This window comes from Phyllobates terribilis, unplaced genomic scaffold (assembly GCF_046119375.1).
Source record: "Phyllobates terribilis strain yellow unplaced genomic scaffold, ASM4611937v1 Scaffold_2__4_contigs__length_985480577, whole genome shotgun sequence".
Taxonomy (NCBI): Eukaryota; Metazoa; Chordata; class Amphibia; order Anura; family Dendrobatidae; genus Phyllobates; species Phyllobates terribilis.
In genome coordinates, this window is record NW_027362762.1 from 441,664,684 (window position 1) to 441,691,757 (window position 27,074).

The 27,074-nt window shown below is 42.4% G+C and overlaps 1 protein-coding gene across 1 annotated transcript in view; it reads right to left on the bottom strand.

Moving 5' to 3' along the window:
• The window catches only part of POR (cytochrome p450 oxidoreductase), a 75,676-nt gene that overhangs the window by 41,718 nt on the left and 6,884 nt on the right, over positions 1-27,074 (bottom strand). Inside the window, exon 2 of the mRNA XM_073665445.1 lies at positions 2,190-2,388. Within this exon, the coding sequence (XP_073521546.1) occupies positions 2,190-2,374 (185 nt within the window). The 5' untranslated portion in view covers positions 2,375-2,388. The remainder of the gene's footprint in view (positions 1-2,189; positions 2,389-27,074) is intronic.

Genomic DNA, 27,074 nt, shown 5'->3' on the forward strand with positions numbered 1-27,074 from the left:
GCGCTCTGATGCAATAATGAAAGCCCGTAGTTTTTATTGATATGATTTTGGGGTACATAGAATGTTTTGATTGCTTTTTATTAAAATTTTAGAGGAGGTGAAGCAATCCAAAAAAATGGAAATTGTAGCATTTCAGGGTTTTTGTTGGTTTGTTTTACAGTATTCACCATGTGGGTTAAATAATTTTGTAAAATTTTAAATATTCATAGCTTGGACCTTTGAGTGTGGCAATACCAAATGTGTTTTCTTTTTTCAATATCCTTATTTGTAAAAGTCAAGAAAAGGCAGGCGATTAAAATTTTTATGTTTATTTTTATTTCTTAAAAACTTTTTTTTACTTAATTTTTATTTTATTTTTTTTACTTGAACCTGCTCTCGTTTGTTTGCTTGTTTTATATACTTCAGTATTTCAGCATATAATGTCACGCAAGGTGTGAGAAAGACTAAAGTGCAACACAACGGGAAGATGGAAAGGGGGGAGTGGAGACCTCCTAGGCTGATCGAGTGTCACCCTGTCTCCACTAATCTTACATTATTGGTTCTTCACTAATCGCCGCAAGCGTACCTCACCCCGCCTTTTCCTGACATTAGGCTCAGGCTAGGGAAGGGAGCAGGATGAGCACTAGTCGATCCCCACTGAACACTAAAGACAACAAGAGGGGACAAAAAAAAAAAAAAAAAAATTTGCTTAGCTTTAGTCAACTCCAGACAAATGCGCACACGTCCTCTAGCACCAGAGAGGAAGAAGTACTGCTCCTGCTCAAGCCTTCATAAGGAGTAATGAATATCGCCGGCACCTCCCTCTGGCACAGCAGGTATTTATACACTCAGGCCAGGGTGTTATCAGCCAGAGGAAGGTAGCTGCAGGGTCCTAGAGATACAGCTTCTAAAAAGTTGTCCGTAATGCCAAACGAAGAGATCTCCTGCAACCAACTGCAGGGTGACTGTCACTTGACGCACCCGTGACATATAATGAAAATGAATGTCCCTTATGACTGGGCTTCACTGGATTACAAAAATGGTGGCAACAGAGGATTTCAGCAGGCCAATCGGCTGCAATAGATTCATATCGGAACTCTGCAATGGGCGCTTCCGGCACCACCACAGTGATTTAAATGCCGCTGTCATAGATTGACAGTGGTATTTAAATAGTTAAACAACAGTGATCAAAGTCCATCTCTTGTCACTGCCGTTAGTGGCAAGTTCTGGCTGTATAATATGGTTATAAGACTTAAAGGGAATCTATCAGCAGGTTTTTTCTACCTCATCTGAGAACAGCCTGATGTAGGCAAAGAGGAGCTGAATCCAACGATGTATCACTTAGATTACTGGGTGCTGCTGTTTTAACACAGAGTTTTTAGATTTAGCAATGAAGCAGAGCTGGGAAAGTTAACCCCACCCACACTAGGCTCTGTATATATAATGTCTATAGACAGTGAGGTGCCCATCGCAGGAGGGGGCGTTGCTGGATCAGGAGTCACAGCAATGATAAGCTCCTGGTGCTAAACCAATCATTGCAAGCAAACAAAACCACAGAGCTGGATAAGAGAGGCATTGCTGAAATCTGTGCTTCAACCCCTACCTCATGCGGTCTTCAAATTACATAGCAAAAACCTGCTGACAAAATTCATTTAATAGCATGTCCCATGTTAGGAAGCAGTTAAAGACTTGAGTACCTTACACTGAAGGTTTAAAAGCCATTTGTGAACCAATACAGACTATCAGATTTAGCAAATTTCCGAATTTAATAAGTGCAGGTTAATCAGAGGTAAACCCCAAAAAAATTTAAATGCATCTATTCAATGGGCATAAGATCCAATTTCCGATTAGGTCACTTCCATAGGAGCCCTTCAAATGCGAAATTTGACGCTTATCGGCAAAGATAAAGCAAACTGTGAGATCATTATGTAAAAAGTATTGTTCAAAATCAAAAATCCATTTTAGTCTATGTTCATACGTGACAATTTGCATATTTTCAGTGTGGACTCAGCATCGGAAGTACCCAACAACGTGCAGTATAACATATGTAGATGCAACTTCACAAAACCTTAATCACTTGCAGCAGAAAGAAATGTGTACAGACTTGAGGGTATGCTGCAGACTTACCTACAGAAACATATACACACAAAAACACAAAACATTCATTGGAGTGCTTCTATACCAAACATGGAAGAAACCCTAACACTTACACAGTGGTCTGAACTTTAAACTCAATTGGCTCTTCTTTCTTCTTGCGGAAAAAGAACCAGTAAGTCAGCAAGCCAACGATGAGTGATAGCAAGAACATGTCCGCCATACTGAACATAGACTCCTCAGCAATGCTGCTCCCCTCCTCTGACTGGCACACATCTTGATTATCGCAAGAATCACCCATTTTTATGTCAGACACTAAAAGCAAAAAAAAAGAAAAGATAAAGGTTTAGAAATGTCCTAATAGAAAGGCATACGAATCTGATCGGCACGACAATGAATATTGTGAAGCTGAACAGTAAACGGTTAGGATTATAAGGAACAATAATTAGGTAACTGTAGACAAAAATAAAGAAAAATTATATGATATACACTATAATAATCAGGTATAAAGACATTAGGTGGAGGCATTATACTCTATATAAAAGCTAAAAAGCTGGCCGGTTACACAACCACAACGAGGGATCCTTTTTTCCCAAGCTGCTCTTATGTACTAGGTCAGAAGAATCTTAAGTTTCATATTAAGGTTATAAATACTATTCTTAGTTACCCTATCCAACCAGGTACACCCAAGGAGCAGCTGCCAGCTGAGAATCAGCACATGTAACCACTGTATGTGGCTCACGTGGATGCCATTTTTCCTCTGTAGACTGCCTAGTGATTACAACTTGTTTCAGGCAGCACAATCCTTATTAAATCAACAACTTGCTAATTTCGTCTTTTGCATTGTACAGTACATTTTGGGGTGTGACTGCCATGCAAACCTCCCATCTGTCCAAGGCTTAATGAGAAAGAATGATATCTGCGTTCTACATTCCCCAAGTCCGGTCCATTTGGAAGACCTACTGTAGATCTAAGTGATGCGAGCGTTTAGTGCAAGGGCCCATCTGAAGAAATCACTTTCCCAGGCCAGACGGACTCCATGCGATAAAATTGCACGGCAAGAATCTCACATTTTCATTATACTATATTTTATAAATAACAAATTAACATTTATTTTACTCATTTATATAACGTTATTAATTCCACAGTGCTTTACAGACATCACGCTGTCCCCATTGGGGCTCACAATCTACAGTCCCTATCAGTATGTTTTTAGAGTGTAGGAGGAAACTGGAGATCCCGAAGCAAACAGACAGAACAAACTCCTTGCAGATGTTGTCCTTGGTGGGGTTTGAACCCAGGACTGCAGTGCTAACCACAGAGCCACCGTGCTGGCCATAACGCCCATGTTCAATGTTTATGTATTTCTCAGCACTACTAAGGTTATTGCTGTATCTTTCATGTTGCAGCCACATCACCCTGCACATGCAATTCACTTTATTTGGATATGTTCTCTAATTGCAGCCCTGTCCCACTAAAGTGAAAGAGATTTGAGCTGCAGTACCTGAGAATGGCCACTACATGGGGATGGTGGTGTTTAGGCTCTGTTGACATGGAATTTCAGCATGCCGCAGCTCCAGGACTTAGCTGAGTCCTATGGGTACTGGGTGTCTGATCCCCATATCAAGCCAGTATTAATGACCAAATCAATATCTTAGTACCAGACAACCCCATATATTTAAAGATTAATTAAACTTTTTTTTACATACGTTTCATGTTTTGCGCGTCGGTGGGGGTCCGGAGACCCCAACCAATCGCACAATAGATTCGAGAAATGCGCAGCTCAGGAAAGAAGTACACATGTTAATTCATAGTTTTGATGCCTTCAGTGTGAATGTAAAACTTTCCTAGTCATGAAAAATCTTTAAATGAGAAGGTGTGTCCAAACTTTTGGTCTGTACTGTATAAATATTATATATATATATATATATATATATATATATATATATATATATATATATATATATATATATATATATATATATATATATATATATATTATTATTCAGTACAGACCAAAAGTTTGGACACACCTCATTTAAAGATTTTTCTCCATTTTCATGACTTTGAAAATTGTACATTCACACTGAAGGCATCAAAACTATGAATTAACACAAGTGGAATTATATACTTAGCAAAAAAGTGTGAAACAACTGAAAATATGTCTGATATTCTAGGTTCTTCAAAGTAGCCACCTTTTGCTTTGATGACTGCTTTGCACACTCTTGGCATTCTCTTGATGAGCTTCAAGAGGTAGTCACCGGAAATGGTTTTCACTTCACAGGTGTGCCCTGTCAGGTTTAATAAGTGGGATTTCTTGCCTTATAAATGGGGTTGGGGCCATCAGTTGTGTTGTGCAGAAGTCTGGTGGATACACAGCTGATAGTCCTACTGAATAGATTGTTAGAATTTGTATTATGGCAAGAAAAAAACAGCCAAGTAAAGAAAAAAGAGTGGCCATCATTACTTTAAGAAATGAAGGTCAGTCAGTCCGAAAAATTGGGAAAACTTTGAATGTGTCCCCAAGTGCAGTTGCAAAAACCATCAAGCGCTACAAAGAAACTGGCTCACATGAGGACCGCCCCAGGAAAGGAAGACCAAGAGTCACCTCTGCTTCTGAGGATAAGTTTATCCGAGTCACCAGCCTCAGAAATCGCAGGTTAGCAGCAGCTCAGATTAGAGACCAGGTCAATGCCACACAGAGTTCTAGCAACAGACACATCTCTTCAACAACTGTTAAGAGGAGACTGTGCAGCAGGCCTTCATGGTAAAATAGCTGCTAGGAAACCACTGCTAAGGACAGGCAACAAGCAGAAGAGACTTGTTTGGGCTAAAGAACACAAGGAATGGACATTAGACCAGTGGAAATCTGTGCTTTGGTCTGATGAGTCAAAATTTGAGATCTTTGGTTCCAACCACCGTGTCTTTGTGCGACGCAGAAAAGGTGAACGGATGGACTCTACATGCCTGGTTCCCACCGTGAAGCATGGAGGAGGAGATGTGATGGCTTGGGGGTGCTTTGCTGGTGACACTGTTGGGGATTTATTCAAAATTGAAGGCATACTGAACCAGCATGGCTACCACAGCATCTTGCAGCGGCATGCTATTCCATCCGGTTTTCGTTTAGTTGGACCATCATTTATTTTTTAACAGGACAATGACCCCAAACACACCTCCAGGCTGTGTAAGGGCTATTTGACCAAGAAGGAGAGTGATGGGGTGCTACGCCAGATGACCTGGCCTCCACAGTCACCAGACCTGAACCCAATCGAGATGGTTTGGGGTGAGCTGGACCGCAGAGTGAAGGCCAAAGGGCCAACAAGTGCTAAGCAGCTCTGGGAACTCCTTCAAGATTGTTGGAAGACCATTTCCGGTGACTACCTCTTGAAGCTCATCAAGAGAATGCCAAGAGTGTGCAAAGCAGTCATCAAAGCAAAAGGTGGCTACTTTGAATTACCTAGAATATAAGACATATTTTCAGTTGTTTCACACTTTTTTGTTAAGTATATAATTCCACATGTGTTAATTCATAGTTTTGATGCCTTCAGTGTGAATGTACAATTTTCATAGTCATGAAAATACTGAAAAATCTTTAAATAAGAAGGTGTATCCAAACTTTTGGTCTGTACTGTGTGTGTATATACATCAGTGTTTGTCACGGATAGGTACGATAAATGGCAAAGCTTCTCCTATCCTTTTCAATGTTAAATACGTACAGCAAACCATGGCATCCATGGCTGTACATGTTTTTTTTAATAAACCTATATAGACTGGTATTGGCTCTTTTCATCCATGATACCAGAGAAAAACGGACACGTCTCCGTGACTTTTGTACAGACACTCGGTACGTGAAAAAACAACATGTGAACAGCCCCATAGATTAGAACACGTACCCATTCCACTGAGCAACGCAGCGCTTTAGATGCAGCGTAGGTGAGCTGCGTACAAAACGCTGCTATTCCTGATCGTGGGCATGCAGCCTTAAAGAAGCACTCCCATCAAAGTTTTTATCCTCTTAGTATATTGCAATCATATTATATAGCATTGTGTACTTACAATTGCTCATGTTGCCTTTCTACCAAGCTAATTCTTCTCTTTCCTCTGCTCTAGTTAGAAACAGAAAGTCTGTTCTTCCTTCACCCACAGAAATCAATTCACTCTTCAATTCCTGACCCAGCTGCTCCTCCCCGCCACCTATCTCTGCACCTACCACTGCCATAGACTTTTGCAGTGACTTATGACTCATACTTGGAAAATTGACCTCCTGTTTCTAAGTAGAGCTTAGAAGGCTTCTGTTAGTCAGTTTTTAACCACTTCGCGCCAGAGCCTGTTTTTGCCTTCGTGACCAGGCCAATTTTTTCAATTCTGACCACTGTCACTTTATGAAGTAATTACTCTGGAACGCTTCAACGGATTCCACTGATTCCCTGGATTCTGAGATAGTTTTTTCGTGACATATTGTACTTCATGATAGTGGTAAAATTTCTTCGATATCACTTGCGTTTATTTGTGAAAAAAAATCGGAAATTTGGTGAAAATTTAGCAATTTTCAAACTTTGAATTTTCATGCCCTTAAATCAGAGATATGTCACACAAAATAGCTAATAAATAACATTTCCCACATGTCTACTTTACATCAGCACAATTTTGGATCCAAAATTTTTTTGTTGTTAGGAAGCTATAAGGGTTAAAAGTTGACCAGCGATTTCTCATTTTTCCAACAAAATTTACAAAAACATTTTTTTAGGGACCACATCTTATTTGAAGTGATTTTGAGGGGCCTTTATGACAGAAAATACCCAAAAGTGACACCATTCTAAAAACTGCACCCCTCAAGGTGCTCAAAACCACATTCAAGAAGTTTATTAACCCTTCAGGTGCGTCACAGGAATTTTTGGAATGTGGAAGAAAACAATGAACATTTAACTTTTTTTCACAAAAATGTTACTTTAGACCCAATTTTTTTATTTTCACAGGGGTAACAGGAAAAAAATGGAATACACAATTTGTAGTGCAATTTCTCATGAGCGCGTTGATACCCCATATGTGAGGGAAAACCACTGTTTGGGCGCACTGCAGGGTTTGGAAGGGAAGGAGTGCCATTAGACTTTTTGAATGTAAAATTTCTTTGAATAATTAGCAGACGCCATGTTGCATTTGGGGAGCTCCTGATGTGCCTAAACAGTGGAAACCCCCCACAAGTGACACCATTTTGGAAACTAGACCCCTTAGGGAACTTATCTAGATGTGTGGTGAGCACCTTGAACCCCAAGGTGCTTCAAAGAAGTTTATAATATTGAGCCGTAAAAATAAAATGTTCACATTTTTTCCCACAAAAAATGTTTTTCATCCCCTAATTTTGCATTATCATAAGGATAACAGGAGAAATTGCACCATGAAATTTGTTGTGCAATTTCTCCTGATATGTGCAATTTCTCCTGAGTACGCTGATACCCCATATGTGGGGGAAAACCACTGCTTTGGTGTACGGCAGGGTTCGGAAGAGAAAGGAGCGCTATGTTGGCTGGGATAGGTTGTCACCATGTCACATTTGAAGAGTCGCTGACATGCCGAAACAGCAGAAACCCCCACAAGTGACCCCATTTTGTAAACTACACCTCTCAAGGAATTCATCTAGGGAAGTAGTGAGTATTTAATTTTTAAATTTATACCATTGGGCAGTGAAGAAAACAATGGTATTTTTACCACAAAAAATGTTTTACCCTCAGATTTTACATTTTCACACAGTGCAATGGGTAAAAATGGTGCCGTAATGTGTCACACAATTTCTTCTAAAAGTGGCAATACCCCTCATGTGGCTGTACCGTACCGCTTAGCCATACGGCGAGATCTGGGGGGGACGGAGCGCTATTTGACAATTGTAGAACAAATTATTGTAGAATAGGCATTTGGATTTGGGAGCACAACATTTTCTGAATTTCTTTTGGGGGGCAAGGGCCATTTCGCTTTTCCAGAGCCTTTCTGCTACCAGTAACTTGGAAGTCCCTTATATTTTTAACAGATGACGGACCTGAGTGGGGACTAGCTTTTTTAGAGGACCGAGTTGAAGCTTTTATTGGGAACATTTTACGTAACATTTATCCGGCGCTCTAAGCTGAGCACTTACATTGGGGTTTCCATCTAAATTTCCAAGTGATGTAATTCAGATGAAACCCCTGAGGGATCCATTCACTGTAATGAGGCAGCAGAGTTACTCTGGACTCCGTCTGGCCTCTGTTTAGCGGTGTCCTTTTTTTCAGAAGTGCATAAAACTGTGGCTAACCGCACTTTTATGCACGCCTAAAAAAAAATGAAAAAGTGGGATCACAGGCCAGATGGCATCCACAGTGGCCTATATCTGCCTCATTACAGGGAATCTTCCGTCATGGGTTCCGCCTGAATCACGTATTTCAGAGATTTACACGGAAACTCTGGTGTAAGTGCTCAACGCAGAGATCAGGATAAATGTGAGCAGAGCCTTACTGCGATCTTTGGGAGACATAATAAACAAATCAGTAGCAGGTGAAGAATTGGTTTTATTTATTTTTTACGCCGTTCCTCGTGCGGTATAACTGATGAGATTACTTTATTCTTCGGGTCGGTGCAATTAAAGAGATACCAGATTTATATCGGGTTTTTATGATTGACAGCTGTCACACACTAAGACGCTTTTTTTGCAAAAAACTAGTTTTTGCATCGCCATATTTTGAGAGCTATAATTTTTCCATATTTCGGCCGACAGTCATGTGACGGCTTGTTTTTTGCAGGACGAGTTGACATTTTTATTGGTACCATTTTTGGGTATGTGACATTTTTTGATCGCTTTCTATTCCGTTTTTGGGAGGTAAAATTAACAAAAACCAACAACTCAGGAATTTTTTATGCCGTTCTGCGTGTGGTAAAAGTGATAAGGCAGCATTATTCTTCGGGTCAGTACGTTTACAGCTATACTACACTTACTGTATATTTTTTTATGTTTTGGCGCTTTTACACAATAAAACAATTTTATAGAAAAAATATTTTTTTGCATCGCTTTATTCTGAGCGCTATAACTTTTTTATTTTTTGGCTGATGAAGCTGTATGGCGGCTTTTTTTTGCGCAACAAGATGACGTTTTCAGCGGTACCATTTTTATTTCCATTTTGCTTTTTGATCGCATTTTTTTCCACTTTTTGTTTGGCAATTGATGAAAAAGCATAGTTTTTTGCTCCGTTTTTTATTTATTTTTATTACGGTGTGCACAGGAGTTAATTAGGGTGACGTTTTATAGATCGGGTTGTTTCGGACGCGGCGATACCAAATATGTGTACTCTTTGTTTTTGCATAAATATACGGATTTATTGGTTTAATATTTTATTTATTTTTATTTATTTTGTGATTTTTTTTAACAGTTTGAAAACATTTTTTAGACTTTTTTTTTTTACATTTTTACTTAGTCCCTGTATGGGACATTAATTTTTATTTTTATAATCACTGTTCTCATGCAATGTAATAGACATGTATTATATTGCATGAGAAGTTTGCTGACAGTTTCACACTGTTTACTGCTAGGCTTCAGCTGCAGGCTGAGCCTAGCAGGACACCATATATGGCAGATCTGTAGGCGGTCAGCGGTCATGTGACCTCCAGCTGCCATAACAATGGCAGGTCCTGGAAGGCATCAGGGGGCCGTCGGAGAGGTAAGTGGACGACCCCCTCTCCTCTCACTATCTTCTATATGCCGCGATCACTATAGATCGCGGCATATAGAAGATAACCCTTTCCTAACATCATTGGGACCTGATCTAATCAGGTCCCGATGATGTCCCCTGTCAGAGCTGTCACTCTGAACCGCAACCGTAGCACTTGCAGGACCCTGGGGGTCCTGAGGGCTGCGGGACCACCCACCGTTTTTAAACGTCGGCGCTGCACAGAGCCCAGGCAGCGCCGACGTTTATGTACAGTGGGCGGTCGGGAAGCGGTTAATCATGTGCTGTCATAGACCTAATAGAAAACAGAAGAATTAACTGGGTAGAAGGGCAAAATGAGCAATTGTAAGTACACAGTGCTATATAATATGATGATTGCAATATATTAAAGTGCGTATCCAGAAAAAAAAAATTCGCAAAAAATGCTGTACCTGAAAACAGCAGTGATAAAGGTACATATTCAATTTAACCAGGTCGTAGCGGCTACACCACTGAGTTAGTCGTTGTGTACCAACTCCTAAAAGGTTTTCCCTACTTTGATCCCTTTAAAAATATGCAGCTATGTACGCACTTGCATATGTTAGTCCATCCAACTAATTTCAGCCATTTCTATGAATAAAATAGTAAAAAGTGGTGAGGCAAATGCAGGGCCCATTACAATAAAACAAAAAATACTCAGCAGACAGTAAAGGATAAAAGAGAATCACAAATGTGAATGAAGATCTGTAAAGCTATGAAAATAGTTACACAAGTTATCATTAAAAGTACAGAACAAGCAAATTGTGCTTAAGTTCAAGGTAGATCATGACTTAACCAGAGGGCGAAGGTCACAGTACAGTTCTGGCGAAAACAAAATGATCCCGGGCAGCAGAATACGAGCCATCCGAGTTATCTGTACTTTATAACTTCTCAGAAAGACATTACAAAGCTGATATATGAAATGGCGCACATGCAATATACATGGACAAGCCAGTAAAGTGTCTGAAGGAGGTGGACACATCTTATTCATTATCTTCCAAAGCAATCTGGCTACATGAAAAACTTACATAAAAGAAAAAGAAAAAAAAAGAAAAATGAGGCCAATGATAAAAACAAGAATAGACGCTTTTCTACAGCCCTTTTATAAAACCATGGCACACTTGCCAAGAATGTGGTAAAAAGTTCAAGCAGAACACTGTTCATTGTACATAAGAATCAATGTGAACCAACCGAGCCTCAATAACTGCTGATGGGTATGTGCCCTCGCCAACCAGAAATCCTGCATACTACAAAAAGTTCCTCGCCTGTATTCACATGAAGTCGGATCGGCCACTACAGACAGCCCAGCATCGGATGATATAGCATTCTTGCCTCCAACGACACTGGTATATTCACTTGGGAAAAAAGTACTGAATCATGCTACATCTTCTAGTACAAAAAAAAGGAAGGAAACGGCATGACCGTAGACCCAAGCCACTTTTCTGGCTTGTAATGCGATATTGCAGTAAAACCTAAAAAGGAAAGGACGTGATTTCTGATTATAACCGTTACTCAGCAAAAACAGAAGTCAAATCACCGGCATTTACACTGCTTGTTCAGGCTGAAAAAAATGGAGGAACCATGCCACAGTTACACGAGCAGCCTGTCCAATAGATGATGGACATAACACAAGAACATACCCCAAGAGTCCATTCACTACATGAGACCAGTATGATAATTACAGCAGGATATGGACCGATCTAGGTCTTCAAATTAGGCCTCATTCAGATGTCTGATTTTTTTTAGCATACAAGAAAATCTGATCAACTTTTCTGATCAGAGCGTGGTACAAGTGTTTCTTGTATGTGGAGAAATTTTTTTTTTTTTTTATATATAAAAGATTCTCCACCTTCTCCACTGACAGTCCATGAAAATCGGACCGCACTAGGATGTAATCCGATTTTTTATCGACCCATTGACTTGCAATGCCAATTTTGATATGACCCTTGGATCAAAACAATTCGTAACTGATATGTTCCACAAACAACTCGGTCTGAGGAAAAAAAAAAAAATCTGCCATGTGAATGGCCCCATAAACTATCATTGGTACGAGTGCTATCCGTGAAAATCACGGTAGCACTCGTATGCAAAAATCGGATGTCTGAATGAGGCCTTAAGCTAGCCAAACCATTGCACAGCTCATTCATAGGGTAAACATAAATAAAATTATATACTGGTACTTTTTGGAGGTGTCCAATAGTATATGTGCAGCTGGGGAAACTTTCTAACACATCCTGACATACATTAACAAACAGTACAAATACCACATGTTGGTTGTATAGACACACACAGTGTGAACATAGCCTTATCCCAGGTGCTAAAACTCGGGCCAGTCACGTCCACAGCTCTGTACACTCGTCTTCATATTGAACGGGTTGGATTTGCTCTCATATAAATCTGTCCAAATGAAAAGTCGCTCGTGTGCATTTGCACACAGGTTATTATTGCGTCAGCGTCCTGTCCATTGGTCACACATACAACACACTGATGAATAGATGCTCGTCTAGCGAAGGTTTCTCCATCTCGATCAAGGAGACGCTTCCAATATGGCTTGACTTCAGGTACATATTATACTTGCAGCCACATTAAAATAATAGAAAGCTGTGGGTCTCATTTATCAAACCTGTCTCTGTAAGCACAATGCAACCAATCAGCTTTCATTTTTTTTTCTTTTTGGTAAAGCTGTGATGAAATAAATGCAGCACTGAGATTAGCTGCTACAGGTGAATGACACATTTGTTAAATCTGCCCAGTGTGATTAGTTATCATGCTAACATCTACAGAACTGAAGGAGAGAACGCTGATACGCCTGCAGCAGGGATGTCACACTCAAACACACAGAGGGCCAAAATGAAAAACTTGGACAAAGTCGCGGGCCAACCAGTATACAGAATAATGGGGCCCCACAGAGCCCTCCATACAGAATAATGGGGCCCCACAGAGCCCTCCATACAGAATAATGGGGCCCCACAGAGCCCTCCATACAGAATAATGGGGCCCCACAGAGCCCTCCATACAGAATAATGGGGCCCCACAGAGCCCTCCATACAGAATAATGGGGCCCCACAGAGCCCTCCATACAGAATAATGGGGCCCCACAGAGCCCTCCATACACAATAATGGGGCCCCACAGAGCCCTCCATACACAATAATGGGGCCCCACAGAGCCCTCCATACACAATAATGGGGCCCCACAGAGCCCTCCATACACAATAATGGGGCCCCACAGAGCCCTCCATACACAATAATGGGGCCCCACAGAGCCCTCCATACACAATAATGGGGCCCCACAGAGCCCTCCATACACAATAATGGGGCCCCACAGAGCCCTCCATACACAATAATGGGGCCCCACATAGCCCTCCATACACAATAATGGGGCCCCACATAGCCCTCCATACACAATAATGGGGCCCCACATAGCCCTCCATACACAATAATGGGGCCCCACATAGCCCTCCATACACAATAATGGGGCCCCACATAGCCCTCCATACACAATAATGGGGCCCCACATAGCCCTCCATACACAATAATGGGGCCCCACATAGCCCTCCATACACAATAATGGGGCCCCACATAGCCCTCCATACACAATAATGGGGCCCCACATAGCCCTCCATACACAATAATGGGGCCCCACATAGCCCTCCATACACAATAATGGGGCCCCACATAGCCCTCCATACACAATAATGGGGCCCCACATAGCCCTCCATACACAATAATGGGGCCCCACATAGCCCTCCATACACAATAATGGGGCCCCACATAGCCCTCCATACACAATAATGGGGCCCCACATAGCCCTCCATACACAATAATGGGGCCCCACATAGCCCTCCATACACAATAATGGGGCCCCACATAGCCCTCCATACACAATAATGGGGCCCCACATAGCCCTCCATACACAATAATGGGGCCCCACATAGCCCTCCATACACAATAATGGGGCCCCACATAGCCCTCCATACACAATAATGGGGCCCCACATAGCCCTCCATACACAATAATGGGGCCCCACATAGCCCTCCATACACAATAATGGGGCCCCACATAGCCCTCCATACACAATAATGGGGCCCCACATAGCCCTCCATACACAATAATGGGGCCCCACATAGCCCTCCATACACAATAATGGGGCCCCACATAGCCCTCCATACACAATAATGGGGCCCCACATAGCCCTCCATACACAATAATGGGGCCCCACATAGCCCTCCATACACAATAATGGGGCCCCACATAGCCCTCCATACACAATAATGGGGCCCCACATAGCCCTCCATACACAATAATGGGGCCCCACATAGCCCTCCATACACAATAATGGGGCCCCACATAGCCCTCCATACACAATAATGGGGCCCCACATAGCCCTCCATACACAATAATGGGGCCCCACATAGCCCTCCATACACAATAATGGGGCCCCACATAGCCCTCCATACACAATAATGGGGCCCCACATAGCCCTCCATACACAATAATGGGGCCCCACATAGCCCTCCATACACAATAATGGGGCCCCACATAGCCCTCCATACACAATAATGGGGCCCCACATAGCCCTCCATACACAATAATGGGGCCCCACATAGCCCTCCATACACAATAATGGGGCCCCACATAGCCCTCCATACACAATAATGGGGCCCCACATAGCCCTCCATACACAATAATGGGGCCCCACATAGCCCTCCATACACAATAATGGGGCCCCACATAGCCCTCCATACACAATAATGGGGCCCCACATAGCCCTCCATACACAATAATGGGGCCCCACATAGCCCTCCATACACAATAATGGGGCCCCACATAGCCCTCCATACACAATAATGGGGCCCCACATAGCCCTCCATACACAATAATGGGGCCCCACATAGCCCTCCATACACAATAATGGGGCCCCACATAGCCCTCCATACACAATAATGGGGCCCCACATAGCCCTCCATACACAATAATGGGGCCCCACATAGCCCTCCATACACAATAATGGGGCCCCACATAGCCCTCCATACACAATAATGGGGCCCCACATAGCCCTCCATACACAATAATGGGGCCCCACATAGCCCTCCATACACAATAATGGGGCCCCACATAGCCCTCCATACACAATAATGGGGCCCCACATAGCCCTCCATACACAATAATGGGGCCCCACATAGCCCTCCATACACAATAATGGGGCCCCACATAGCCCTCCATACACAATAATGGGGCCCCACATAGCCCTCCATACACAATAATGGGGCCCCACATAGCCCTCCATACACAATAATGGGGCCCCACATAGCCCTCCATACACAATAATGGGGCCCCACATAGCCCTCCATACACAATAATGGGGCCCCACATAGCCCTCCATACACAATAATGGGGCCCCACATAGCCCTCCATACACAATAATGGGGCCCCACATAGCCCTCCATACACAATAATGGGGCCCCACATAGCCCTCCATACACAATAATGGGGCCCCACATAGCCCTCCATACACAATAATGGGGCCCCACATAGCCCTCCATACACAATAATGGGGCCCCACATAGCCCTCCATACACAATAATGGGGCCCCACATAGCCCTCCATACACAATAATGGGGCCCCACATAGCCCTCCATACACAATAATGGGGCCCCACATAGCCCTCCATACACAATAATGGGGCCCCACATAGCCCTCCATACACAATAATGGGGCCCCACATAGCCCTCCATACACAATAATGGGGCCCCACATAGCCCTCCATACACAATAATGGGGCCCCACATAGCCCTCCATACACAATAATGGGGCCCCACATAGCCCTCCATACACAATAATGGGGCCCCACATAGCCCTCCATACACAATAATGGGGCCCCACATAGCCCTCCATACACAATAATGGGGCCCCACATAGCCCTCCATACACAATAATGGGGCCCCACATAGCCCTCCATACACAATAATGGGGCCCCACATAGCCCTCCATACACAATAATGGGGCCCCACATAGCCCTCCATACACAATAATGGGGCCCCACATAGCCCTCCATACACAATAATGGGGCCCCACATAGCCCTCCATACACAATAATGGGGCCCCACATAGCCCTCCATACACAATAATGGGGCCCCACATAGCCCTCCATACACAATAATGGGGCCCCACATAGCCCTCCATACACAATAATGGGGCCCCACATAGCCCTCCATACACAATAATGGGGCCCCACATAGCCCTCCATACACAATAATGGGGCCCCACATAGCCCTCCATACACAATAATGGGGCCCCACATAGCCCTCCATACACAATAATGGGGCCCCACATAGCCCTCCATACACAATAATGGGGCCCCACATAGCCCTCCATACACAATAATGGGGCCCCACATAGCCCTCCATACACAATAATGGGGCCCCACATAGCCCTCCATACACAATAATGGGGCCCCACATAGCCCTCCATACACAATAATGGGGCCCCACATAGCCCTCCATACACAATAATGGGGCCCCACATAGCCCTCCATACACAATAATGGGGCCCCACATAGCCCTCCATACACAATAATGGGGCCCCACATAGCCCTCCATACACAATAATGGGGCCCCACATAGCCCTCCATACACAATAATGGGGCCCCACATAGCCCTCCATACACAATAATGGGGCCCCACATAGCCCTCCATACACAATAATGGGGCCCCACATAGCCCTCCATACACAATAATGGGGCCCCACATAGCCCTCCATACACAATAATGGGGCCCCACATAGCCCTCCATACACAATAATGGGGCCCCACATAGCCCTCCATACACAATAATGGGGCCCCACATAGCCCTCCATACACAATAATGGGGCCCCACATAGCCCTCCATACACAATAATGGGGCCCCACATAGCCCTCCATACACAATAATGGGGCCCCACATAGCCCTCCATACACAATAATGGGGCCCCACATAGCCCTCCATACACAATAATGGGGCCCCACATAGCCCTCCATACACAATAATGGGGCCCCACATAGCCCTCCATACACAATAATGGGGCCCCACATAGCCCTCCATACACAATAATGGGGCCCCACATAGCCCTCCATACACAATAATGGGGCCCCACATAGCCCTCCATACACAATAATGGGGCCCCACATAGCCCTCCATACACAATAATGGGGCCCCACATAGCCCTCCATACACAATAATGGGGCCCCACATAGCCCTCCATACACAATAATGGGGCCCCACATAGCCCTCCATACACAATAATGGGGCCCCACATAGCCCTCCATACACAATAATGGGGCCCCACATAGCCCTCCATACACAATAATGGGGCCCCACATAGCCCTCCATACACAATAATGGGGCCCCACATAGCCCTCCATACACAATAATGGGGCCCCACATAGTCCTCCATACACAATAAGGGGCCCCACATAGTCCTCCATACACAATAAGGGGCCCCACATAGTCCTCCATACACAATAAGGGGCCCCACATAGTCCTCCATACACAATAAGGGGCCCCACATAGTCCTCCATACACAATAAGGGGCCCCACATAGTCCTCCATACACAATAAGGGGCCCCACATAGTCCTCCATACACAATAAGGGGCCCCACATAGTCCTCCATACACAATAAGGGGCCCCACATAGTCCTCCATACACAATAAGGGGCCCCACATAGTCCTCCATACACAATAAGGGGCCCCACATAGTCCTCCATACAGAATAAGGGGCCCCACATAGTCCTCCATACAGAATAAGGGGCCCCACATAGTCTTCCATACAGAATAAGGGGCCCCACATAGTCCTCCATACAGAATAAGGGGCCCCACATAGTCCTCCATACAGAATAAGGGGCCCCACACAGTCCTCCATACAGAATAAGGGGCCCCACATAGTCCTCCATACAGAATAAGGGGCCCCACATAGTCCTCCATACAGAATAAGGGGCCCCACATAGTCCTCCATACAGAATAAGGGGCCCCACATAGGGGTGGCTGTTTGGTGCCGTGGGCCAAATAACCCCCCCCCCACCCTGAGGGCCAGTTTTAGCTCACCGGCCAAAAGTTTGACATGTATGGCCTACAGCTAGCTTATTAACTCGCATGCTTCATGGTTCACAAGGAGACAACTACCATGACACACAATATAAGGCTACGGCCCCACTATCAGTATTTGGTGAGGTTTTTTTTTTTTTACCTCAGTATCTAAGCCAAAACCAGGAGTGGGTGATGAATACAGAAGTGGTGACGTGGTTCTATTATACTTTTCCTCTGATTGTTCCACTCCTGGTTTTGGTTTACACATACTGAGGTAACATACTGACCAAATACTGATGGTGAGGCTGTAGACTTACAATACAAGGTATGAAACACAATGAGGAGGGTTCTGACCCGGCCTATGGTTTCTGCACTTCCTTTAATGCCTCATCATGCCTTTGGGTAAGTGCACACGTGTTGTGTTTTGCTGCGTTATTTGCAGCACATTTTTATGTCAATTTTCAGCTGCGTCTGGCAGTATCAGCAAAGTGTATAAGAAACCAGAATTCACTGTTCCCACATGTTGCTTTTTTGTTTGCTGCGTATTTTGTCGCGTATTTCACCCATATGAAGTAATGAGTGGTCAAAAATACGCAGCAAAATACGGGTGCTTTTTGACACAGCTAATCTCCTGCCAGAGAAAAGTTATCAGAAGATTTGATGCAGAAAAAAAACACAACGTGTGTGCACTTACCCTTATGGGTAATATGGCTTACATATACCATTTATAAATCACATATCACTATACTAAAATCAGTGCAAACACCTAGATTAACACTGCATGTATACAGTTCTCCCAGCTCCCATCTCTGCAGCTTCAGCCAGTCAGTGACCTTAAACTGCTTTTTATAAGTTTATGGTAAAAATATCTAAGATCTTGAAAGTCAAGGTTGACAGCAAGCAGTAAACCTCCTGTTCTTAGATGTGATTAATGCACAAAATCAGGGTTACTAAAATATGGTTATCTATTCTGTCTCTTATGTATACTCCAACCAAACCCCAGCGTGCCAAAAAGGAGAGACCCAAGGATTTCCAAAGGTAAACTACGGCAATTGTGCCACTTGCCAACTGGGCACACCCATGAATATGTTTGCCAAGCACACACTTTCCGGATACATTTACTTGGCAGGTGATCATCTGTTCCCTTTGGTCTAGAACACAACACAGCATAACAATCTGTTCCATTAACAAGTTATAAAGGGGTGGTCGGTGCTTGGGATAAATGTCTGCACCATTCTATGTGAGTGCAGACTGCCGAATCACGACAGCGTGCCATTCACACGCTGTAAAATATTCACCAGTATTCCCGATGAGAGCAGCCTGTCGCATGACCACATGTACGCTGTCACGTGTCAACTAGACTCCTAAGGGGCCCGCCATATTAAAATGGGGGATACATGGTCACACAGACCCTATAAAGAGAGTATTTTATTACAGCTCATTTAGAAGGTTAATAATATATAACAGTTCTGTTCAGTTTATTCTTGTAGGTGAAAATAAATATGAGTCAGCTGTGCTGAGGCTCGAGCAGGTGTGAACTGGTTCTTGGCAGTTATGCGGCACGGTCTTTTTGAAGAGTTATGATTGGTTGAATCAAAAAGAGCGGGAGTTTGCTCTTATATTTAAATAACAGTGCCAGTCAGCTGCTGGCATTCGCCGTCAGATCAAGAAAGAAGATAGATGGAGAGCCTTATTGAATAGCTGCCGAGGAGAGCGGGGGAAGCCGGCGGGGAAGATTGGCTGAAGAGATGCCTTAAGGAGCAACCTCTTCAATCAATTGATGAAGAAGAGAGAAGACCGAGTGGGTTTCAGCAAGAAATAAGTCCTGAAGAGAATTCTGCAGCGGCGGTTGAGGACGAGCATCAGAGCTATCTAAACCTGAAAAGGAAAGAAAGGCGCCATAATGCGTACTCACCGCCGCTACTGACCGCCAGGAAAAAGACCGGATCCAGAAGAAAGTCACCGCCTATCGTAGGTTCAGAGTCACATCATCGCGGACGTCATAAGGTGGCGTCCGTTACCTCAGCAAAGAGCGTCCGTGAACCGGCGGTGGTCCTTGAGAGACCGGAAGCATCAGAGCAGGTTGCGGTAAGTGCTGTTCTGTTAGTGCAGGCCGCTAGGGGACGCGCAAGAAGGGCAAGTGCATCACTGCCTGGTGCGACGCCAGCGATATATCATCTGAGGAAGAAGCAGCAGCAAGATCTAAAGAAGATTAGCGGCACCGGTGCTCACCACTACAGGAGGTTATGAGCGCTGAAGAAGACGTCACAGCTACCCCAGGACCAGATAGATGCCGTGAAGCAGAAAGGAGGGGTGAGAGATATCATGTTCCATTGTCTGTCCCTCCTTCTAATATTAATGTAGTCTTGTTGTTTAAAGAGACAGTTAAAGAAATGGTTTTTGACATGTTTAAAGAGCATGACGTTTTATCTAATATTAGGTCTGATGTTTCTTTGCATAGGTCTAGCAAATCAGTTCCTAAAAGATCTGGTGTGTCTGAGACTTGTCTCAAAGAAGGATTCGTTTGTGAAATCTCTCCTTTAGGGTTTAATTTAAGTCATGCTGTTAAGGAGCGTATTTGGAATTTAAAATACATAGACATTTTTTCATTGCTCCATTTAAGAGATTCTTTTCCAAAGCAGGATAAAAGGGATGGAAAAATCTGAAGGTGATGAAAGATTTAAATAACCCCTTTTTCTTAACAATTGGGCTCAGGCTTTTTCCATTTACGCTTCTGTTTTCAACGAAAAGAAATCTCATTTTTGTTCGGGCTTATCCCAACGTATGGATATTGTATTGGAGGCATACTGCAATTTTGACGGTATGGCCTGGTACAATTATGACAGAAACTTTCAGTTCAGAATTCACTAAAATGGGGTGTAAAAGATGTAAGGCTGAGGATTAACATTATGTTACTACAGAGGAACAGTTTTTCCAGGACAACAGTTCCTTGGGGTAATGACTAAAAGAGGTTTTAGCTTCGCTTACAAAGAGTCGGCTTGCAAATGGCAAGCCAACTGCAGATTTCGGCATGAGTGCTCCTTCTGCGGGGGTAGGCACCCCATGTCGAAATGTTTCAAAAATAATGAACAATCCAATCAGCAGCAACCAGTATCAAAAGAATTTTTTAAAAGCGTGGAAGCTAGTGATGCTGGAAATAATGTGTCCATGGCTCAAGCTGTTCCCAAACCTGGACAAAGCGGATTTGTTTGTTTTTTTGAAGAATTCAAGAACGGGTTTTATGTGCCTGAGATTTTTGGTAAAGGTTGCTGCTGGGTGGAAAATTTGTCTTCAGTAAAAAAAATGTTTGAATAAAAGATAAGGAAAGAAATTGAGATGGGGAGAATATCAGGTCCTCTTTCTTCTCCTCCATTAGAAAATTGTAGGTTATCTCCTCTTGGAGTATTACCTAAGAGGGATGTGGGATCTTTTGGTTTGATTCACCATCTCTCTTTTCCTGTTAATGCTCCATTGAATGACGAGATAAGTAAATCAGAGTCGTCAGTCAAATATGCATCATTTGATCAAGCAGTTAATCTGTTGAAATCGTTCGGTAAAGGCGCTTTGATGGCAAAAACTGACATCAAACCTGCATTTAGATTGTTACCAGTTAATATTAAAGGTTTTAATTCACTTGGTTTTCAGTTTAAAGGGAATTTTTATTTTGACAGGAGTTTACCTATGGGGTTTTCTTTAACATGTTTTTATTTTGAAGCTTTTTCTTTTTTTTTTACATTGGGTTTAGCAGTCTCAGGTAAAGGAGGGAGGAGTTTTGCATTATTTAGACGGCTTTGTGTTTATAGGAAATTATGGCTCTGATAGTTGTTTGAAGTTGCTATTAAAATTTAAAGAATTGAGTGGTTTGGTGTACCTTTACCAGAAGAAAAGATGGTTTCTCCTTGTAATTGCTTGGAATTTTTGGGTATCACAATTGACTCCTTGAAATTACCTTTAGTTAAAGTAAGTGGATTGCTTGGCTTAATGAAAGTATGTTACAAAAGATAAAGATGTTTAAAGAGCTTCAGTCTGTATTAAGAGTGTTGAATTTTTCTCTTCGTATCATCCCTATGGGTGGGGTTTTTAGTAAAAGGATGTATGATGCCCCAAAAGGCATTAAATCTCCAAAATGTCATTTAACAAAAGCTCTAAAAGGAGATATGGCTGTTTGGAACTAATTTTTAGAAGTTTTTAATGGACATAGTTGTTGGCAGTTTGAATTTGCTTCTTCAGACCGGCTGAATTTTGTTCACAGAAGCTGATGCTAATTATGGTTATGGAGTGTTTGATGGTCAATGGCTGAATGGCCTTTTTCTTTAGTGTTGTCAAAAGTGGTTAAAAGCTTGATAAGATTGAAGCTTTTTGCCATTTTAGTGGCGTTGATTATTTTGGGTACTAAGCTGCAGAATAGGAAAATTATAATTCTTTTAGATGATCAAGGTGTTTTAGCACTGAATACTCTAACTTCAAAATGTTTTTGGTCAGCAAAACTAATTAGACATTTAGTTTTGTTTGTTTTTTCGCAAAAAGGTAAAAGCTTGTTGATAGAGAATGGCAATAAATTAATAGCCAATGCCCTTTCTCGCCACCAGTGGGAAGCATTTTGTTTACTATTTCCAGAAGCGGATCAAGAAGGGATCCCTTGCCCAACTCACCTATCATAGTAGAATCTGTTTTATTATTTGTAAATTACTTTTTATCAAAAAATTATCTATATAAATTTTACAAGATCAAAAGATAAGTTTTCAGACTAAAACCTCTTGTTTGCCCTCTTCTGGGCCCAATGAATATACGAATGACCCAGGATCCAGATAGCCATTGTAGCTGAGAGATGAATATTAAAGTTTAACAATTAATTCTGGTCTTACATAAATCTTGTTAGATTCCCATTTACCTATGTAAGACCAGAATTAATTGTTAAACTTTAATATTCATCTCTCAGCTACAATGGCTATCTGGATCCTGGGTCATTCGTATATTCATTGGGCCCAGAAGAGGGCAAACAAGAGGTTTTAGTCTGAAAACTTATCTTTTGATCTTGTAAAATTTCAATGTTTTCTGGCATGGTGTTAGAGGTCTAAGGTGAGAAAATGTTACTAATGAAATTAAAAAAGTATCTTTGTTATGGCCGAATCCACATTTAATTATAATTCATGCAGGTGGAAACGACACAGGTAAGAAAAACTTTGGACCTTCTTTGGTTAATGCGTAGAGAGGTTTCTTTAATTAATTGTTGGTTTCCCAATGCTTGTTTAGTTTACTTAGAAATAGTCCCAAGATTAGTTTGGTCAGGTTTAGATAGCAAGTTTTTCAAGAAAATAAGGAAAAGATTGAATAGATTGATGGAAAAATGTATGAATTTGCTAGGAGGTTTTTCTTACAGGCATTCTGATTTAGAGGGATTCGTGCCAGGTTTATTTAGGAGCGTTTTAGTACATCTGTCAGACATAGATATGGATATTTTTAATGTGGGTTTCCAAAATGCTATGGCGAAATGGTTGTGATGTTATGTTGGAGGGAGGGGGTCTTTTAGTGCTGGCTGGTGGATAATTGACAGCTTTTGCTGGATGGAGTTGGTCTTTGTTTATTGTTATATGGTTTTATGAGAATTTTATAGTATTACAATTTATGGATGATATTATTAAAATGATTTATGGTATTTATCAATTTATATTAATTTAAAGTAACTCTTAATAAAAACATCACGGCCTATTTATTCCACAAATTTAGTGTGTCACATGTTTTTATTATATTGATTAAGAATTTCCGCGAAAATCAATGAGTCTTGTGCAACCATGTGCTTCTCTTCATTCATTACGATTGAGAGACGCCAAAGAAGTCTAGTTGGCACGTGGCAGCAGGTATGCAGATCACATACATGACTGCCCACTCGCATGAAAATACGGGACTGCCATCAAGATTTGGCAATTGGCAGTTACAGAGTGACTGCAGACTTTCATCTCAAGCCTGGACAACCCCTTTAATAAAAGCATATAAATTTTAACAATGACTGAGCATCAAGAGTTGTCTTGTAGTAAAGAACTAGAATTAAATAACTATCATACTATGGAACAATGCTCTTTTCCCTCCCTTATCAGTCACTTTTTGTTTCCCTTCCACTAAGGCTATGTGCCCACGTAGCGTTTTTGTAGCGTTTTTACGGCCGCGAATACGCTTGTAAAACAGTCTGCCATGCAAAGCAATGTGAATTCGGATGTGCTGTGCACATGATGCGCTAATTTGCGCGCAGAATTCGCATTGCTTTGCAAAACGCAGCATGACCATTTCTATCGTGATTACGCTGCAGCGTAATCGCGGTGCGTGTGGTACCTGGGATGAAGACGAGACTACAACTCCTCTTCATCCCGGCTACCACGCGGTGAAAAAAAAAAAAGTTAAAAATAAACAAAACCTGTATATTCACCTCTTCGGCGGCCCCCGGTCTGCTCCCGGCTGCGTCTTCTCTCTTCAGCATCCTGCAGTGTACTGTCAGGACCTGCGGTGACGTCATTTAGTCAGCTGATGGTCACGCGACCATCACCTGACCGCTGACGTCAGCGGTCGCGTGACCATCAGCTGACTAAATGACGTCACTGCAGGTCCTGACAGTCCACTGCGGACGCTGAAGAGAGAAGACGCGGCCGGGAGCAGACCGGAGAGGTGAATATACAGGTTTTTTTTTTTTGTTTGTTTGTTTTTTTACTATAGATGCTGCATTTAAAGCATCTAAGTTGTTCACACATTATAAATCCATGCCGGTTGCATGGATTTATATTGTGTGACCAACTTGTCAAGCACTTTTCCAAGTGATGCTCAAAATCGCTTGGAAAAGTGCTTGAAAAAACGCATGCGAAAACGCATGTAAAAACACTTCTCTCTGGCAGAAAAAACGCATGTAAATCAGCAAAAACGCTCTGCATCAAATCTGCTACGTGGGAACATAGCCTAATCATTCACTCTGAAAAACTGCCCAGATCTGTCTACAAATCTGTCTTCAGTGAGGGATCAAGTTACACTTTCTGCCTATAAACATTGATGGAGAGGCCTGAAGATAATGGGGGGCACCGAGCTAGACAGAAACAAAAGCAGAAAAGCACAAGGAGAAACAGCTTAGAAACCATTTCTGAAAAAAAAAAGTCACCAGCAGTTTAACTTTAAGCAATAATATTGCAGATTTAAGGCACCTACTTACTAACATAAAGGCATAAACCTTTATACCATCATTACCTACTAGAGATGAGTTAATCTACTGAATTCACCAGCTTTGCTACAAAATTTTCAAGCTTTTTAATGCAAACACAGCATTAGCAATATTGAAGTGACCTCAACATATATGGCTATACATGAGTGAATGGTAACAGTACTTTATTGCTGTGTTGTCACATACTAATATTTATTCAGTGTTTTATGGCTTTCTCTCCCTATCTCTATTGCTTAGCTGTGATATCCTCACACTATCCAGATTCACCACAAAATGGCGGTTGTATGCCCTGTCTATGCTTTTATGCAGGCTTCTATAGTGTATTAAATGGCGATGGCGTGTTCGCATCCACGTGATTCGCTCATTTCTACTACTGACAAAACATTAAATGTGTCTTTATCTATCTTGCTGCTGTGTCCAGAAATCTTTTTTCTTGCTCTACACTGACCTGTACAGAGGGCATATTTCACAATGTGAAATGCATGACATAACAGCAATCTGGCAGGTAGTACGAGATCTCATTGCCATATTGCACAATTGCTCTTCCCTTTTGAGAATTTGTCTTGTAGGTAGGTGGCTTAGACACAAGTTGGAGAACTATCCAGATATGAGCACAGATTTATTCAATTACGGTATTCATTGGATGAACTGATGGTAAGGTCAGACAATGCAGTGTTGATGTGACTGAAGAGCACATGCAGTTTTTGCATAAACAGGCTTTGTCGGCGATTTCTTCCATCACTGCAAATTCAACCAGTTCAAGATGGGGATTTTTTTTTCTTCAACTGCAAGTTGTAGTTGTGAAAAGGTACCAATTAATTACCATATAATATACAGAAAAATGCAAAATGAAAAAAAATATCATTTTGGGGTGAAACAGGAAAAAAAAATGCAATTCCACCATTGTTGCAAATTTATTTTACTCACTTACATAGCGCCATTATTTCCACAGCACATTAAAGACATCTTTTTATCTCTGAAACCCATCAAGTAATATGATGTAAAGTGCATGTGCATCTTTGCTACAGGTTTTTTATTCTGGCTACTAAAAGAGGTAGCTACTTGATACTTTGTAATGGGCATGTGCTTATCAAGCCAACAACTAAGAGCCCCTGACATGTGTAGCTGCAGTTAGATTTAGGTTGCCAAGCACAGGACGGCTGAATTGAAGGAAACAATCTCACATCCTTTTAAATTGGCAATTTTACAGACATTGGCACAGCGGGAGAACAGACTCAGCTATCCATGGCTATACATTTGGATACCATGCAATATATTTAGAATAACAGACTGTGGATTTCTCCTATTTCTTGCTGATGGTCAACATATGAACCCCAGTTAAAGAAGCACTCCCATCAAAATTTGTATCCCCTTAATATATTGCAATCATATTATATGGCACTATGTACTTACAATTGTCCATTTTGCCCTTCTACCCACTTAGACCCAATGGAAACCAGAAACAGAAGAATTATGACATAATGTGTTAAAAACTGACTAGCTGATTCCTTCTAAGCTCTATGTAGAAACAGGAGGTACATTTTCTCTGTAAGACTCATCAGTCGCTGCAAAAGTCAAAGGCAGGGGGGAGGGGTGAAGTAGCTGGGTCAGAAGTTGACTAAGGGAATGATGAATGCAGGGAAAAAAAGACTTCTGGTTCCTACACGGAGCAGAGAAAACAAAAGAATTAGCTGGGTAGAAAGGGAAAACGAGCAATTGTAAGTACACAGCGCTATATAATATGATGATTGCAATATATTAAAAGGATAAAAACTTTGATGGGAGGAGTGCTTCTTTAACATGGTGTAAAATACATTGGAAGGAGACATGGGAGTGACAGTAATCTAGGATCCCTGTACTTTAAGAGCTAAATAGGAGGCATTTAGTATCAATCATATGGTTGTACTACTAATTATTAAAGGGGTTGCTCGATCAAAAGCGACAAGTCTACAGTCACTCTGTGTGTCACTCTGTGTGACTGCAGACTTATGAATCGCCCCAGCGCAGGCACTGTGGGGATGCGCCGGTATGAGACCC